The 16,525-nt window shown below is 36.7% G+C and overlaps 4 protein-coding genes across 5 annotated transcripts; all 4 read left to right on the top strand.

The window, feature by feature from the left end:
- Positions 1 to 927: 927 nt before the first annotated feature.
- RCF3 (RNA-binding KH domain-containing protein) lies at positions 928 to 5,318 on the top strand. Its single transcript, XM_088819220.1, has 8 exons — positions 928 to 2,120; positions 2,795 to 3,310; positions 3,399 to 3,626; positions 3,990 to 4,250; positions 4,341 to 4,420; positions 4,542 to 4,647; positions 4,751 to 4,877; positions 4,981 to 5,318. The coding sequence occupies exons 1-8, from the start codon at positions 1,341 to 1,343 to the stop codon at positions 4,998 to 5,000; spliced, it is 2,118 nt and encodes a 705-aa protein (XP_088675346.1). The 5' UTR covers positions 928 to 1,340; the 3' UTR covers positions 5,001 to 5,318.
- A 262-nt stretch (positions 5,319 to 5,580) lies between these two features.
- Positions 5,581 to 9,485, top strand: LOC105971804 (Tetratricopeptide repeat (TPR)-like superfamily protein). Its single transcript, XM_012996701.2, has 9 exons — positions 5,581 to 5,678; positions 6,032 to 6,280; positions 6,669 to 6,903; positions 7,205 to 7,355; positions 7,558 to 7,780; positions 7,878 to 7,969; positions 8,163 to 8,298; positions 8,554 to 8,885; positions 8,984 to 9,485. The coding sequence occupies exons 1-9, from the start codon at positions 5,635 to 5,637 to the stop codon at positions 9,232 to 9,234; spliced, it is 1,713 nt and encodes a 570-aa protein (XP_012852155.2). The 5' UTR covers positions 5,581 to 5,634; the 3' UTR covers positions 9,235 to 9,485.
- Positions 9,321 to 14,447, top strand: LOC105971805 (alpha/beta-Hydrolases superfamily protein). 2 transcript variants are annotated; one of them, XM_088819221.1, is made up of 13 exons: positions 9,321 to 9,369; positions 9,676 to 9,766; positions 10,926 to 11,112; positions 11,219 to 11,408; positions 11,853 to 11,935; positions 12,026 to 12,126; positions 12,216 to 12,311; positions 12,398 to 12,451; positions 12,535 to 12,683; positions 12,776 to 12,893; positions 13,468 to 13,555; positions 13,849 to 14,035; positions 14,122 to 14,447. In XM_088819221.1, the coding sequence occupies exons 2-12, from the start codon at positions 9,695 to 9,697 to the stop codon at positions 14,028 to 14,030; spliced, it is 1,320 nt and encodes a 439-aa protein (XP_088675347.1). In that variant the 5' UTR covers positions 9,321 to 9,369; positions 9,676 to 9,694; the 3' UTR covers positions 14,031 to 14,035; positions 14,122 to 14,447. The 2 variants fall into 2 exon arrangements, with proteins under 2 accessions (XP_088675347.1, XP_012852156.2); XM_012996702.2 differs by lacking the exons at positions 9,321 to 9,369; positions 9,676 to 9,766 and having other exon boundaries at positions 10,954 to 11,112.
- A 355-nt stretch (positions 14,448 to 14,802) lies between these two features.
- On the top strand, positions 14,803 to 16,524 carry LOC105971855 (transcription factor). Its single transcript, XM_012996766.2, has 4 exons — positions 14,803 to 15,322; positions 15,801 to 15,873; positions 15,967 to 16,022; positions 16,246 to 16,524. Exons 1-4 carry the CDS (start codon positions 15,264 to 15,266, stop codon positions 16,358 to 16,360), a joined length of 303 nt encoding a protein of 100 aa, XP_012852220.1. The 5' UTR covers positions 14,803 to 15,263; the 3' UTR covers positions 16,361 to 16,524.
- The last annotated feature ends 1 nt before the right edge of the window (position 16,525 follows it).

The raw sequence follows: 16,525 nt of genomic DNA on the forward strand, positions 1-16,525 counted from the left end.
ATTTGGGCAGTTGGGCTCAACACTATTGAATCTAAACGGCCCATTTAGGATGAAGCATTCGTAGCAATTATATTTTTAGTATAAATTATGGCAACCATCTTAGGCAATATTAAATTATCAAATAGCCCTTCATATTTTGATAACTATAATCACAATTAACTACGAATTTTCTTACACAGTCAAATATAGTAGAATCTTCTATATTATATGAATTATTCTCTACTTTGTATACTTTTTACAGCATTCGAGCTACGTATTTAAAACAAGATGATCATAAAATGTGTTGTAAATATCAGTGATGCATCAAAAAAATATTTTTTTGGCACAAAACAAGTACAAACTGAACATTTCACGGAATCTAAAATATTCTGTTTAATTTGACACCATAAGAGTGGACGTGCAAAAAAATCATAATTAATGGGTTGTTATAATTACCCAAACAATTCAGGATTTTTTTCGTAATTTTATCTTGCCTTATGGGTGAGTCGTGACCGTAATTTACCCCATATATACGTACACATTCAACACTCAATACTTTAAATACTAACATTTGTCATGCTAGATTGATCACACTAAGGAAAAAAAAATGGATTATGAAAAGTTAATTATAATGAAATATAAATGCAACAAAATTTAGTATAGATAAATACTAGTAATAAGATTTCTTTTCAATCATATCCAATTGAGTTAAAAGTTGAATGATTACAAGTTAAGTAGTGAGTTAGATACTTTGCTTTATCTTTAAATGCTACTTTATTACTCATTTGAGATTAAATTAATTAATAAATTATATAAGTGCTAAACTAAATATTTGAATGGTTGAGAAAAAAAATACAATATACATAACTAAATCTTAGAAATTACATTAAACACCTTGAAATAAAAAATAGTGACATTTTCACCCTATGTAAACGACGACGTATTATGGTGTAAAGTGCTGACGCGAAAATTGGGGTGTACCTAAATGAACACCCATCCACGTTATCATGTGTGTGTACTCACATCTGGCTACAATTTTACACACAGTACACGCACTAACAGAACAAATAAATCTGGACAGATAAAAAAAAAAAAAAAAGCAAAAAAGCAAAAATATAGCGCAGTAAATTCAAAGTCTGCAAGATCACAAAATATTCCGAATCACATGAGCTCTGCTGTTAGAAGCTCAGAACTCAACGAAGAAACAGTGAATCTTTTGGCATTTGCAGAATTTAGTGGGGGAAGAAGTTCGGGAGGATAACTCGATTTGAATATAAACCCTAATTTTCCTTGCCTGTGGGCTTGATTTTGACAATTTCCCCTGAATTTTGGACACTGGACATCTCTTCATTTTTTGGGTTATGGACAGATCGAGATCTAAGAGATACTATTATGACCAGGACTATGAATCTGAAAACTTACACCCGAGGAGCAAGCCGCGTTACGGCAATAATTCACACGGCGGCGGCGGCGGCGGTGGTGGTGGTGGTGGAGGTCACCATTATGGTCCAAGTTACAACCGGCGCTCCTCTTCCGGGGGAGGAGGAGGTGGTGGCGGTGGAGGGGGCGGGGGCGGGGGCGGTGGTGGAGGAGGAAGAAAAGTGCTGGATCCTTCGCTAATGGTGACGACGAGTTACCGGATTTTGTGCCACGACGTGAAAGCAGGGGGTGTGATTGGAAAATCGGGGAGTATTATCAAGGCGATTAGGCAGCACACCGGCGCGTGGGTGAACGTGCACGAGCTGATTCCTGGGGATGAAGAGAGGATTATCGAGATTTCCGACACGCGGCGGCGGGATCCTGAGGGGAGGATGCCTTCGTTCTCGCCGGCGCAGGAAGCTCTGTTTTTGATACATGAAAGAATACTGGAAACAGAAGTCGCCGGATTTGGGCACAATGTGGGGTTTGGTGAGGACGAAAATGAAGAGTATGGGAACCGGGGAAACGGCGGCGGCGGCGGTGGTAATGGTAATAGAATGGTGACGAGGCTGGTGGTTTCCCGGATGCATGTCGGTTGTCTGCTCGGAAAAGGAGGGAAGATAATCGAGCAGATGAGAATGGAGACCAAGACTCATATTAGGGTTTTGCCCAGAGATCACACTTTGCCGCGTTGTGTTGCAATGTCCGAAGAGATTGTTCAGGTTCTGATTGTTACTTTTTCCCCTTTGGGGATATTCAGTATTTCTTCACATGAAAAAAAAAACCCTATCTTCAAAAAATGGGGGATTGAATTTGCGTAGTTGCAAATATGGTGGTCTAAAACGCCCAGACAATTGAACTTATGATTCATGAACTTATATGACTATGTTAAAGAGTCGCATTTGGAGTTTGAGATAATCGACAGTCGAGTCCTGTAATATGCTAATAATCATGAAACCTTAATTGGAGTTGATGACCTAAGCAACAAAAATGAGTAGAAGATATGATGCATACTACTAGTGCAGCATTCGTCTGTCTCGGCGAAGATTTTAAGGTTTCGTATTTACTCTGCAATATGTGGTCATTTTGTGACGGTGCAAGATTCATGTGACTTTTTCATTGCTTATTTAAGACCTGCCATGTTTCAATCTCACTCTTGTAATGAAAGACAAACGAAGAGGCGCAATCAACAATTCTGGATTGCCCTCGGACCCCATAAGGTTTATATTTACAGATGTTCTTAAAAGTGACATAGCTAATTAGTTTCAGAAGATTCTGTACCTAACCATTTTGTGCCTTGATGTGAATTCTGCTTTATGAATATTTGCTTTACACTGGCGGGGGATGGCTCTTTCGTTTGTGTAACATATTGCAATTTTTTTTGTTTTTTTTACAGGTGGTGGGCGATATGCACGCTGTGAAAAATGCTATTGCAATAATTTCTTCTCGCTTGAGGGAGAGCCAGCATCGCGACAGAAGCAATTTTAATAATAACAATAATAATAACAACAACAACAATAATAATAACAATAATAATCGACTACATTCACCGGACCGTTTCTACACAGCGGATGATGATTTCCATGCAAACAATACAACAAGGCGATCATCTGCAGAAGGGCCTGGTTTTGGATCGAGATATTCTGCTGGATCAAGGGGCAACACCTACTCTTCACGTTCGTCTGTATTCAACACTGAATTTGGACCTTCTGCTGTAGCTGAAAATGCTCAATCTTTTTCCGGCGAGGGTCTTGTGTTTCGCATACTTTGCCCCGTTGATAAGATTGACCTTGTTGTTGGTGACTCAGATGGGATTGTGGATTTGCTTCAAAATGAAATAGGTGTCGATGTTGATGTTTCTGATCCCGTTTCTGGCTCGCATGAGCATGTTATAATCATATCATCCGACGAGGTAGTCATCCTTCCCTATATCTTTCTTTTGATCCTATCTCTGCGTCTTCTAGAAGGTTCTTGTAAGCTGATACTTGCATGTCTTTTAGGGTCCTGACGATGAGTTGTTTCCTGCACAAGAAGCTTTGCTGCATATTCAAACACGCATCGTTGATCTTGTTCCCGAAAGAGAAAACGTTATCACCACTCGGTTACTTTTGCAATCCGATGAAATTGGTTCGTTAATTGAGATGGGGAAAATAGGTGGTGCTAATATAAAGATCCTGCCAAGAGAAGAACTTCCTGCGGGTGTTTCAGTAACAGATGAAATTGTAGAGGTTTGTCGATCTCTCTCTGTTTTTTTTTCTTTTTTGGTTTTTATACATATGTTTACGATTCCTTGAAGATCACCATTTGCTTCGAGATATATTTGCCTCTATGGCTTCTTAAATGTACTTGAGTTCAAATTGACAAGAAAAATCCCCCTTTTTTTTTGTCTGGAGTAAAAAATGGTGGTTTTCATAATTTCTCTTGTTGCAACTTGCAAGTGTCACTGCTTGGTTTTCTTTTGAACTTTCCAGTGCTTAAATTTCTGACCAAGATATAACCCCACCGTATTTACAAGACTGCACTAAAAACCTTTGGCGATGGAACTACTAATACAATTCTGACATGTATACCCTTGATTCTCTTGCATATAGATAATCGGGGAGATCAAAGCTGCTCGAGAGGCTCTTGTGGAGGTGACATCTAGGGTTAGAGGTTACATATATAAAGAGTTTCTTGAAAATAGTGCACCAGTACCTCATGTTTCTGCTACTACCCCCGTCGACGGTTCTTTTGAACCGGAGTCAGCTTCTAGAAACATTGTACTTCCACCGGTGGAAACCCAGGCTGGAAACGGTCCTGTTGTTTCAACTCCTCAGAGTTCATCAACTGCTCCAGCACCCCAGAAAGTGAAGGTCGATAATGTGTTCTTATTTTATCATATCTGTTCCAATCATTAAAAACTTTTTTAGCCCATTAAATTCTTAATTCTATTTACTTTGCAGGATGTGGGCCCGTCTAATGTTGAGACAGTGAAGCAAAATGATAGCGAGCGACGAGAAGATCAGCCTAGCGGATTGAATAGGTAGGTGTATTATCTCGGATAAGTTTTTCTTGATCGGAAGCCGTTTAATTATTTAAATTAGTTTTTGCATAATTTTTCACGCCCTCTCCTTTTCTTCCCCCCCCCCCCCCCCCCAAAACAGAAAATCTGTACAGTTCGTCACTCGGAGTACACTAGAGATTGTTATACCGCCACATGCAGCATCCGAACTCGTAAAAAAATCAAGAAAGCTGGCTTTGATTAGTGAGGTGAATGCTCTACATCACCGACGCTTCATATTTCACATTTGAGTTCATCATATGTACACCTTCTTGACCTATTTATTACTACTATTATTACTCGTGCAAACAGCTATCGGGAGCCAATGTGAAACTGATTGATGATAGACCAGAGTCCACAGAGAAGATAATACAAATATCGGGTACTCCAGAACAAGCCGAGAGAGCTCAGAGTTTGCTTCAAGGCTTTATTTTGAGCAGTAAGTCTCTCTCTCTCTAGAAAGAAAAGTTGTACAGTACATCTCTGCATACAAAGCTCTCATTTTCTAACATATTGTTTTATATTACTGTGATTTTGTTCAGCTGAAGAAGATGGTCCGTAAGTGTCGTGACGTTGTCGACAATTGTCGTTGGTAAAATTGTCTGAATTTTCCGGATAGCATGCCTTAAAGGTTTATCGTATTGCTTCGTTGTTGCGGCTGGGGTAGGGGTAATCCTCTACATTTTCACTAGCAATTCCCAGTAGAATTGTACAAAAAATGTACTACTAGCAAAATGTTTTCGACTTGACGGTTACTTGTATTAAAGCTATGTATCGATTTCGTGTACGCCTTCGTTGGCTTGTATCTTCGTTTCCATTAGTTATAGTTCGATCTATTATTCAATAAAATTAGCAGATATCATATTGTGTTAACCTAAAATACTATATGTGAGGATATGATTATCATTAAATTTAATATCAAATTTTAACAACTTAAATAACAGTTCCAACTTCTAATTCAAAGAAGTAACATACTAATTAATTACCCAATTTAATAATAATATTTATCCAAATTAATTCCAACGAGACCTTCAAAAGCTTTTTATTTTCGGCCCAAAATTGCCAAATCGGGCTTGACCCAATCATTCTCCAAAGCCCGAAACAGAGCCCAATTACTATTATTGCTATTTTTCTTTTAATTTTCCTGCAATGGATTGCCAATTTCTCCACACTGCTTCACTTTCAGAAATATTTCAATGGCGTCCGCCTTCTCGTCGTCGACCTCTGCCGCCTCACTCAGGTATATTTCGCAGCTTTACATACGCATATACGTACAGTATACATACATGGTTGTTCTGAAGCTCTTTACCTCATTAATTTTAAGATAAGTCAATTTCCTCTACTCGTTTTTGTTGCTCTGAATGTCGGTCATAAATTCTTTCGGAGTTCTTCTTTTTGTTGCAGCTGCAAATGAAAAATTGCTGGAGAAAGTTCGAATATATTGCTTTACTGGTGTTGTACAATGATAATGTGTAAAACATAAACCCTGATTTCGTAAAGCAGAGAAAACATGGAGCAGTGTATTTATATTTATTATGATGTTTTATTTAGTACTGTAGAATTCATTTTTTTTACTTATGTGTTCTTTTCCAGGATGAATCCAACGTGTCTAGAAACTCAATTCGACCACCTAAAATTGCAAAAAATGTTCATGTTTTCCAGTTCCCAAATGATTGTTCGGTTTCCGAAATGTAATCTTAAGCTTTACATGGTTCCGTGTAATCAAATTTATGGGCGTAGTTGTATGAGAAGTTCTGCCGTGGGTAGTTCATCAGAAATCAGAGGCAAACACGATGAAGGCCGTGCGACTTCAAGTGTTTTTGGTCCAAGCAATTTCCGAAGGTACAATTTCATTTAGTTAAATGTTCATGGTAGTTGTTTGTGACTGTGGTAGATAATAATGAGTTATGGTAAGTTTCCCGAACTTTAACTTTTTGCATTTTTCCATATACTTGGACCTATATCACCAAAATCGGTTATGTATCCCACCATATAATTATTGTCCCTTAAAATGAAATGTTAGCTTTCTGGAAATTACTAACACTCGTTCGTATTGAAATAACCAAGTAAGAATCGCCTAGCTTCAAATAAGAAAGTACACAAGTTTTTGGAGTTTTTCAGCAAAGAAGTCAAATGTTACTATGTTAGGGTGTTGTAATTTTCTTAGATTTTTATTGCTTTGGCAATAGGTCCAAAATGGTTTACGATTCCTATATGACTTACTTGGCAGCTCGAACAATGATCTTGAAGAACAGCTTGAGGAACTATTTAACGAGGTTAAGACTATGATAAAATTGGGACAAGATGACGATGCTGTGGATTTGCTTCAAGCAAATTATGAAGCGGTTAAAGAACAGGTGGATTCGGGGGCTCAAGGCATAGAAGAAGCTGCTATTCTTGATGTAATAGCCTTGGGCTACATGGCCCTTGGAGACTTGAAAACTGTTGGGTTCTTAATGGATGTGGTAATTTAGTTTGCAAATTATTTAGGTACACTATTTCTGCATTTTTGTGTGCAATACGCTCGTTTTGTTTTACAGAGAGAGGACTATTGCTCTCCATCATTGATCATCCAACATGGTTAATGGTTTCGACTAAACGAGATGGATATATAACCTAATTTTTTCGCTATTAGATAAATGGTTATTTCGATTTCCTTCCATTCTATGTTTGAAATCTTTCGAGGGGCATGTACTGTCTATTTTGATTACATATGTTCTGAGAACTTATCATGTTGACCTGAGGCTCTCTTGAACCTGATTACAGTTGAACAAGATTGTGAACGAGCTGAAAGACGAGGAGCTGCTACTTGATTCAATACTCATGCATATGGGAAGTATGTATTCCAAGTTGGAAAAAGTTGAGTTGTCCATTTGTTTCTACAGAAGGTCCGTGCAAATTATGGAAAAAAAATATGGTACGTTGAACTTTGAAATTTTGGATGCTGTCAGTGCCCATTATGGATGTCGTCCAATTTCCCGTTTCTTAGATACAAACGCTAGATATTTCTGCTGTTAGAAGGTGCTAATTAAGCTGCTAACTGGCATTATTCTGTAAAACCTTCGTAGTCGATTTGCTGAAACTTGCCTATATATGAAAGTTTCTTTTTGTTTCTGTAGGAACTAGGAGCTCACTCCTTTGCACACCATTGATGGGAATGGCGAAAGTTCAGGGCACTAGTAGAAAATCCCGTGAGGCAATAAAAACATACCAGCGAGTTGTTGAAATATTAGAATCTAGCAGGGGAGGGGAGACCGAGGATATGATAGCGCCGTTATGTTCATTGGGCAATCTTCTGATAAAGGAGGGACGGAATTCGGATGCCGAATACACATTCAATAGGTCAGTTAGTTGCATCACGCGTACACAATTTGTTACATTTGAAAGCCTCTTTTCATTCAGATGATTAACTATTTTTCTGACTTTTAATTTTCATTAGGGTCCTAAATATTTATACGAGGTCATATGGGGAAAGAGACGGAAGAGTCGGAATGGCTATGTATTCTCTGGCCCAGGTGAAATGTGCTAAAGGTAATTAGTGACACTATTTATTTCATATAAAATTGCACTAAACTCAGGCTCTTTTGAGCTAATCCACTTAACTGCTCATCCAGAAGAGTTATTCTTTGCTTTGAAATATTTATTTGTAACTTGAAAGCTCGGATTTCGGTTATGACAATCACCTTTGTTGACATTCCTTTATATACTTTCCTTATTTCTGCAGGTCAAGTCAATGAAGCCATTGATCTATACAAGAGTGCTATCCAGATCCTAAAAGATTCGAAACACATGGAATTGGATGACGGAATCTTGGAGAAGATGAGAATAGACTTGGCGGAATTACTTCACGTCGTTGGAAGGTAAGAAATGTCTTTGATTAGTGCGAATTTTACATTTTTCTTTTATAATTCTTTTTTTTGTTGGAACAGATTTTTTATCAGATTCTAATAACAGTTGAATCGCCTTAATTTCTGTATAAATTGAGCAACTAAATATTTTACACCGTCAATACTAAAAGTATCTTTTTCCTAAAAAAAAATATGATTATTATTTACCGTCACAGTCATAAGGCTCGATTGTGTTCATGCGAGTCTTACAATCTTGGTTGTTTTCAGAGGCGAAGAAGGCCGAGCCCTGCTGGAAGAATGCTTTTTAATATCCGAGAAGCTCAAAGGAAAAGAAAACCCCAGCTCAGTTCCCCACCTTGTAAATCTTGCAACCTCGTATTCACGCTCCAAGAATTTTGCTGAAGCTGAGCGCTTGCTGAGAATAAGTTTGCAAATAATGATGAAAACTGTTCCCCCCGATGACCCATCTATCACATTTCCCATGTTAAATTTAGCAGTTACTCTCTACAATCTACACCGGGATGAAGAAGCAGAAAGACTTGCTCTCGATGCTTTATCCATCCGAGAAAAAGCATTTGGAAAGGAATCTTTACCAGTTGGTAAGCCCTATATGGACTTCTGCAGAGTGAATCAAATATTGCCGATTATTGGAATTGTTTTTTGATTTGTTTTGGGGTTTAATAAACTGAATTTGCAGGAGAGGCTCTTGATTGTTTGGTGTCGATTCAGACGCGTCTAGAGAAGGATGACACTGAGTTGTTGGAGCTGTTAAAGAGGGTTTTGAAAATTCAGGAAAAAGCATTCGGCCATGATAGCGAAGAGGTTATGGAAACACTGAAGAAAACAGTGCACTACCTCGACAAAATGGGGATGAAAAATGAAAAATATCCTCTGCAGAAGAAATTGTCCATACTTAGAAACAAACACAAACAGATGGCCAAGTATTAGCAGCTGTCTTTGCTAAGTTGCACAATCTATTCAGGCTTGGAGTTCAACTTTTCTGCTAGTCTTTTCGGACTAGTCATTAGTTTGGTTGGGCAATTTTCGGGCGGCCCGTAACAAGATGGTGCTTGAGCCATGCTGGTAAACAAACATAGAAACTTTTTGACCTCGTGTATTTGAATGTACAGAAACTATATTTGTTGACTGTTTGAACTAAACGAATTTTCCCAATGAATCATACATCTTATGTTTGTCCATGATGTGCAATTCACGTGTATACATGCGATGCATTCACGCTGTCTGAAACTCGATGGAAAATTCGTGATCTTAGTCCTTCAGAGTTTCGATATGTGGTCATTTGCCAATGAATAAATGGGATGCATCTTTATTTATGTTATATGTTTTTATTTAACTAATCTTGGAAAAAAAAAATACATATTGACACAGATGACTGTGCTTGAGGCTTATGATGGGAAGAAGAAGAAGAAGAAGATTGTTTCCTCCCGGACATGGTTATGAGTTTGTTTTCCTGACTAAGGTAATTGATTAATATTTTATTAATATATATTAATATTACATATTTTTTTTTCTTGAACGTTTCAGTAGTTATTTGTGATGTCTGAAGGCTAAAATTTTTAAATCCGACTTATTCAAGAAATGTTTTTAAAACAAAGAATCAAAAATTAATATATATATATATATATATATATATATATATATATATATATATATATATATATATATATATATGTACTTTTTGTCAGTCCAATCAGATAGATAAAGATTAGGACGACGAGTCAGCCCCCTTCATTGAATATCTTCTATTTTAATTTTTTTGATCATGTTGCAGCAGCATCAAATATGAAATGCCTAAACTTTTTATAAGAAATTCTACAATCCTGTCGCGTGTAGACCGCACGTGCATAAAAGTATCAAACATACCATTCCTATTTTTTAGGTTTTTGTTGTTGCGCAGATATTAAGAAAATCAATAAATGAGTATAGTAATAAAAAAATATAGGAAATTATTAAAATATTTTTGTGATTAATTGTTTTTTTGTCAATTAACTAAGAGTGATAAATGATAAAATTAAAAATAATATAATTAATACTTCATTGGAATTATAAAGTGGACAAATAATTTTGGAAAAAAAAAACTCGTTTTAAATATTTTCCTTACCTCTTCAGTATGGAATTAAATGAAATAATAAATAATTATTTTGATTTGAGATTAGAAAATAAAACAAATTGAGTTTCTAGAGTGCCTCACCGCCGATGGCCGTACTTTCCCGGCCTCTTTCCTGTTAAGTTGTAAGACTATGACGTTTGACTTAACTAAAGCTACCCAAAGCCGACCATCCTACCGCAGACCCCCACCAACCACTCTTTATCTGCCACGTACTCACCCCCCCTCCTATTTATTTAAACATTATCTTATTTAACTTCAAATGTTAATTTTTTTTTACGATATTAATTATTTGGCAATAATTATATAGGTGACCATTTTGGCCCAACAATTTTACCTAAAACTAAAAAAAAAAAAGAAAAAAAAAGAAGAATTACAGCAGAGGTGTGTGGTATATAATTAGCAATAAATGAATTCCCTCATTCTCAAATATTTGCATTCTCGAACCTTTCAAATTACCTTGTCGGAAGAACACCACCTGTAAAAGTCGTATCTCTCTCTCTCTCTCTAGAATCCCAAAATCCCAACCCACAGAGCTACGAACGACAAAAGAAAAAAAAAAAAAGAAAAAAGAATGCCGTTCTGTAACGTGGGGGCTTACCAGAAGGAAGATGGGGATGCATCAATTAGCAGCAATGGAATCAAGATTTTTTACAGAACCTACGGCAGAGGACCGGTCAAAGTTCTTATGATCATCGGTACAGCGCATTTTCTTCTTTTCGGCTTTTAATCTGTTTTGGTGATTGTTTCGAATAGATTTTTTTTTTTTTTTTATTAAAATCGGCTGTGATGAATAATCTTCAGGATTGGCTGGGACCCACGATTCTTGGGGGCCGCAGATAAAGGGTCTGGTCGGAACGGTGACTCCAAACGACGACGAATTGCCTTTCGATGATCGGAGCGGCGAAAGGGTCGCCGCCGGGGTGGAGGTTTGTGCTTTTGATAACCGTGGAATGGGTCAGAGCTCCGTTCCCACCAAAAAGTCAGAATACACGTGAGTTAATTACCTCCCATTTTTTTCAATATTTCATTATTTTTTTTTTTTTTTTTTGTTTTGGTAGGAGATTTCTTCTTTGTCTACTGTAATTTTGGTACAGTTCTAGTCAAATTAATTAAAAAAATATATATTCTTATTTAAATAAATAGTTAAATGTGTGTTGAATGGTGGAACACATTGCTATGTATTGGAAAATTTGGAAGTGAATTCGCCTTTTGTATTGTTTATATGAATATTTAGTGTTTTGGTGGAATGGTGTCGAAACTTGTGGGGATGAATGCTTTTGAGGCCACAATTTGTGTGGGGTCTAAAATGGAAACCCCGCACCAGAATCGTGTTCAGTTTGGTGATGTTTGACAAATTCAAGATGATTTTTTTTTTTTAATATTTTTCGGTCCGTAATCGGTGTAATTAATTAATGTTGAGTCGACCCCTTTCCAGGACAAAAATCATGGCAAAAGACGCGATAGCTCTAATGGATCATTTGGGGTGGAGAAAAGCTCATGTCTTTGGCCATTCGATGGGTGAGTCGTTGACTTTGCAAAATTAGCTTTACTGTACCACAAGTTGGTTTCGTTTTCGGGATAACCTTATCGTTGTTTCTCACAATGTAGGTGCTATGGTTGCTTGTAAACTTGCTGCAATGGTACCTGAAAGAATTTTGTCTTTGGCTTTGTTGAATGTAACCGGTGGGGGATACGAATGCATTCCAAAGGTATGATTTTCATTTATTTTTAAGGTGTGATTTTATTGTTGGATCGTATGAAGGTGTGACTGATTAATTATTGTTCGTATTCGTTTCAGTTTGACCGTAAAACTTTGTCGATTGCAATGCGTTTTATGAGGGCGAAAACTCCCGAGCAGAGAGCAGCTGTTGATTTAGATACACATTACTCTCAGGTTAGAATTGTTCTAACATTGTGTTATATTCGTCGTTTGAGATGGCTAAGAATCGATTTTAATTTGTTTTTTTCCATTCGATGCAGGAATATCTTGAAGAGTACGTCGGACAAAAGACCAGAAGATCAATCTTATACCAAGTAACGAATTGTACCTTAAGCATTACACTTTTCTTTACAAAGTTTGACCGAAAAATTCAACATATTGACTTAAAATCCGGCAGGAATATGTGAAAGGAATATCAGCAACCGGTATGCAATCAAATTACGGGTTTGACGGTCAAGTTAATGCGTGCTGGACGCATAAAATTTCACGAACAGAAATAGAGTCTATTCGTGTGGTTGGATTTCCTATATCAGTAATTCATGGCAGGTACTTATACTACCATACAAGACGAGCTCGAGTTTTCTTTGACAGTACGGATATTGTTTATTTAGAGACTGATCGAATTTTTTATTGTGTAGGCATGATGTTATTGCTCAGATGTGTCATGCAAAACGACTTGCAGAGAAATTATATCCATCTGCAAGAATGGTTGAACTTAACGGTGGACATCTCGTTAGCCATGAGAGAACTGAAGAGGTACGTACGTACGTACACTTCTCTTTGTTCGACTTTTCTTGTAAATAATTAAAATCGACCAATTTAAAGGACTGTAAATAGGAATCACGAAAAAAAAAAAAAGGAAGTCGGAAATCCAAATCGATCGAGTTGGAATTAACTACCATATCTTTAATCAGCAGAACAGCAAGATCTGAATGTTCTCGTGTTACAGTTTATTCAGACAGGGATACAAAATACAGATGCATTATCAATACGCAAGAAGATGGTGGTGGTGGTTGTTTTTTTAAGACCGAATTGGTTGTTTACATTGAAACGGGATGTTATTCTTCTAAAAATAATAAAAAATAAAAAATAAAAAAATAAGAAAAACGAGATACTATTATAATACATGAAAATTAAACAAATTGAGAACTGCATTACTCATGAAGATGCACCAAACATTATTACTAAGAACTTGCAAGTAATATTGAGACCATACGGCAAATATATTTGAAGTGATTAAGCAATCAAGTACGAGTATAATGTAACAGAAAAGAGTGATACTACTTCCAACTCGGGTACTCACGTTCGAATCCTCCATCAAAATTTTCAGGTGAATAAATCTCTTGTTGAGTTGATAAAGGCATCGGAAAGTACGACAAGTCTAAACGAGTGGACGAATTTGTCAAATAAAAGTAGCGGTGAGTGCTACTTATACATGACTGCTTCATCTTTGTGTATTACTGGTTTAAACGTCCTAGAGACAACCAAGACTATATGACCGTATACGGAGATGTATATACAGATAGTTGAATGTAACGCACGCACACACACACACACGCACATACACACACCTGTGACTAAGGCCCAAAAAATGATGTTGGTGTCTGGTCCAATTTTTTTTTTTTTTTCCGTATGTATATATACATACTTTATTTCTGAAATAAAATAGTCCTGAAATAATTCTCGAAATTAAATTCCGGTGTTTCTCCAGGGCAAAAAGTTAGTCTGATATCGTTATCAAGAGCAAGCAGTTCGTCTTTTATTGTCGAGAGTGTAGAGAGGCTACATATATTCCTAGTGTACTTTTTTGGACTCTTTGTATTGGCATTTGAGTACATACGAAGAGGTGTAAGGCGGCTTAAACCGGTCAGAGTAGGTTCTGCCCTCACATAAAGCAGGTAATCGATCTACGTTATTTTTTTAGTGTTGCAATAACCTTAATCTGCTCACAGTGTAATAATCTCATTTATTTCATGTTGTGCAGGAGTTTGTTTCTTTGCTTTTGCTTATCGTGGGCGTAAATCTTCGACCGAAAAACGAGATACAGCTTAGAATACGTTAATTTAAAACAACGAGATTATGATTATAGAAAGAAATTTGACGACACTTGGTTTTTTTGCTGGTATAATATGATACAGCAGGTTTTTTTTTTTTTGTATAAACTAAACACACACACACACATACGTGTGTGTGTGTGTGTGTGTGTTTGTGTATTCATGAGAAAATAGTTAAAATATGAACATGAGTTATGTTGTTTATCACCACTAAACATGCAAAAGAAATGCTACTTGCCTTGGAGTTATTCTTTCATGTTTTTAGCCTCTTGGGAAATACTCTCTTGCCTGCAAAGCCGCTGCGATGGGCAGCGCCGCCAGCGAGGCTGCTGTTGATGTGTGTGTGTGTGTGTGTGTGTGTGTGTGTGAGAGAGAGAGAGAGAGAGAGAGAGAGAGAGAGAGAGAGAGGATTATGTGTAGACAAATGGAGAAGCTAATGTTTTTAGGGGTGAATAATGCTAATATATATGGAAGACGGGCCAATGGTGTAATATACCACAAGAATATTCTAATATGCTTGCTTTGCCCATAGAGAATTTCAATCAAACAAACTAGCCCGTTGAATTCCTAATTTAACTAAAATATAGTACTTTAGGATAAGCATTAACTATGCACGCAAGATGAGTACTTACAACGGACTCTTAAAAAGAAGTAGAAATAACTCAAATCTATAGTCTTCTTCTCTGCAAATAACTCTCGTTTTTCTCTTATAAAATCCCTTGTAATAAGTGACAACGTGAACGGGTCTTCATAGACTTTAGAATGCGTCCACTACCTGCATAAGTTAAGGGAGAAAATAAACATTAAGATAATGAATTAGTAGATTAGTGAGATAGAATAAACAATCATCCAACTAATAATCTTTTATTAATAAATGTCTAAGTATAATTGGGTTTTCTTAAATTTAAATCGCAGATTTATTTATTTATATCCAAATAAATAAATAAAAAGAGGGGGAAATATCAAAATTAGGGAAAAGAAAAGATAAAGTAGAACCCGGTTCAGTGTTTGCCCTAAAATTTGTACCTCCTCCAGTTTTCGCTGTGCAGTTTCAAATTGGCACTTTGTGAAGATGGATGCTTCAGCTGCTGACGTCACACCTCAAGCTCCGACCAAATGGGATTTCAGTTGGTATCTCTCTCTCTCTCTCTCTCTCTCTCTCTCTCTCTCTCTCTCTCTCTCTCTCTCTCTCTCTTTTATCTGAATATCTTTCCATGTGTTTCTTATGCGTTAACCTCTGCAAATTTACATATTATTTCAACATTTTGCTGTCGTATTTTCTTCGAATTTTCCATTTCTTTCTCCTTTTTTTTCGTAAATGTAAGGGCTTCAAAGATGTTGATTTATTATTGCTGATTGTTTTCGTGGTGAAAGATGAGATTTTTTCTTCTACTTTTATTCCAATTTGGAACTAGTTTCAGACAACTGATGTGATTGTGAAGATGAAAACTGAAAGGCCGTGAATCCTTCATCGATTTTGCCCTAATTTTTGGGGATTGTCTATGCATATTCGTTGTGGCCTCATCAATTGAACCGTTGTGTGAAAATTGGGAAGATATCTTTTAATTATGGAAGTATCTTGTTTACTGATTTCGAAAGTTGTTTGCAGCAACTTGGAAGTAGATTACGAGTCCGATGAAATTGCCCGTATTGTTTACGCTGCACTAGCTGTCGATAAGGAGGTAATTTCGCATCCTATAATTATATCATCGTATTCAGAGTTTTTCTGTTTTTCTCGATTGTTTCTTAAACTGTGTGATTCTTTGCAATAACAGTTACAACCAGATAAGGTAAAGAGGCAGATGAAAGTCGCTAATGGAAAGCTTTATGTGTGAGTATTCGACATTCCTTTCGGTCATAATACTTGGTTTTTCACTTCTTGATTTTGATCGATTGTCCGTCTTTTTGACATTTTTTCGTTTATCGTGTTCACACATTGAATCAATCTTAGAGAAATCTAATTGCATCTGGTTCTTTGTTGAAGCATTTCATTTTCAGAACCTTTTCTCTCTGACAAATTCGGACCGATTTTTCTTTTCTCACTTTATGTACAGGCATTTTGAGGCAACCGAAGCAAGATTTCTGCGTGCATCGTATAGCTCGTTTGTTGATATTCTTACACTCGCCACCAAGACAGTCGAAGAATTTGGTCAAGGGATCATGTTGTGACATTCAAGATTTGCTATTTACAACAACCGTATAAGTATCAAAACCTTATACGGTTGTACTTTATTGTACTGCATACGATTTACTGCCGATTGAGTTTCTTGATTTTTCTCGACTATACATTTCAATTAGTACTTAGTATTAATGGTGTCATCGATTTTGTTGAAG

This window comes from Erythranthe guttata, chromosome 6 (assembly GCF_056151865.1).
Source record: "Erythranthe guttata isolate IM_541 chromosome 6, IM_541, whole genome shotgun sequence".
Classification (NCBI taxonomy): domain Eukaryota; kingdom Viridiplantae; phylum Streptophyta; class Magnoliopsida; order Lamiales; family Phrymaceae; genus Erythranthe; species Erythranthe guttata.

Coding starts and splice junctions, on each gene's coding strand:
- RCF3 (XM_088819220.1), top strand. CDS start 1,341: ATGGACAGATCGAGATCTAAGAGATACTATTATGACCAGGACTATGAA. Junction 3,627..3,989: donor TAACAGATGAAATTGTAGAG/GTTTGTCGATCT, acceptor TCTTGCATATAG/ATAATCGGGGAGATCAAAGC. Junction 4,878..4,980: donor TCAAGGCTTTATTTTGAGCA/GTAAGTCTCTCT, acceptor GATTTTGTTCAG/CTGAAGAAGATGGTCCGTAA.
- LOC105971804 (XM_012996701.2), top strand. CDS start 5,635: ATGGCGTCCGCCTTCTCGTCGTCGACCTCTGCCGCCTCACTCAG. Junction 6,281..6,668: donor GGTCCAAGCAATTTCCGAAG/GTACAATTTCAT, acceptor CTTACTTGGCAG/CTCGAACAATGATCTTGAAG. Junction 7,356..7,557: donor AATTATGGAAAAAAAATATG/GTACGTTGAACT, acceptor TTGTTTCTGTAG/GAACTAGGAGCTCACTCCTT.
- LOC105971805 (XM_088819221.1), top strand. CDS start 9,695: ATGATGGGAAGAAGAAGAAGAAGAAGATTGTTTCCTCCCGGACATGGT. Junction 12,452..12,534: donor GAAGATCAATCTTATACCAA/GTAACGAATTGT, acceptor AAAATCCGGCAG/GAATATGTGAAAGGAATATC. Junction 13,556..13,848: donor TTTGTCAAATAAAAGTAGCG/GTGAGTGCTACT, acceptor GTGTTTCTCCAG/GGCAAAAAGTTAGTCTGATA.
- LOC105971855 (XM_012996766.2), top strand. CDS start 15,264: ATGGATGCTTCAGCTGCTGACGTCACACCTCAAGCTCCGACCAAATGG. Junction 15,323..15,800: donor ACCAAATGGGATTTCAGTTG/GTATCTCTCTCT, acceptor AGTTGTTTGCAG/CAACTTGGAAGTAGATTACG. Junction 16,023..16,245: donor GCTAATGGAAAGCTTTATGT/GTGAGTATTCGA, acceptor CTTTATGTACAG/GCATTTTGAGGCAACCGAAG.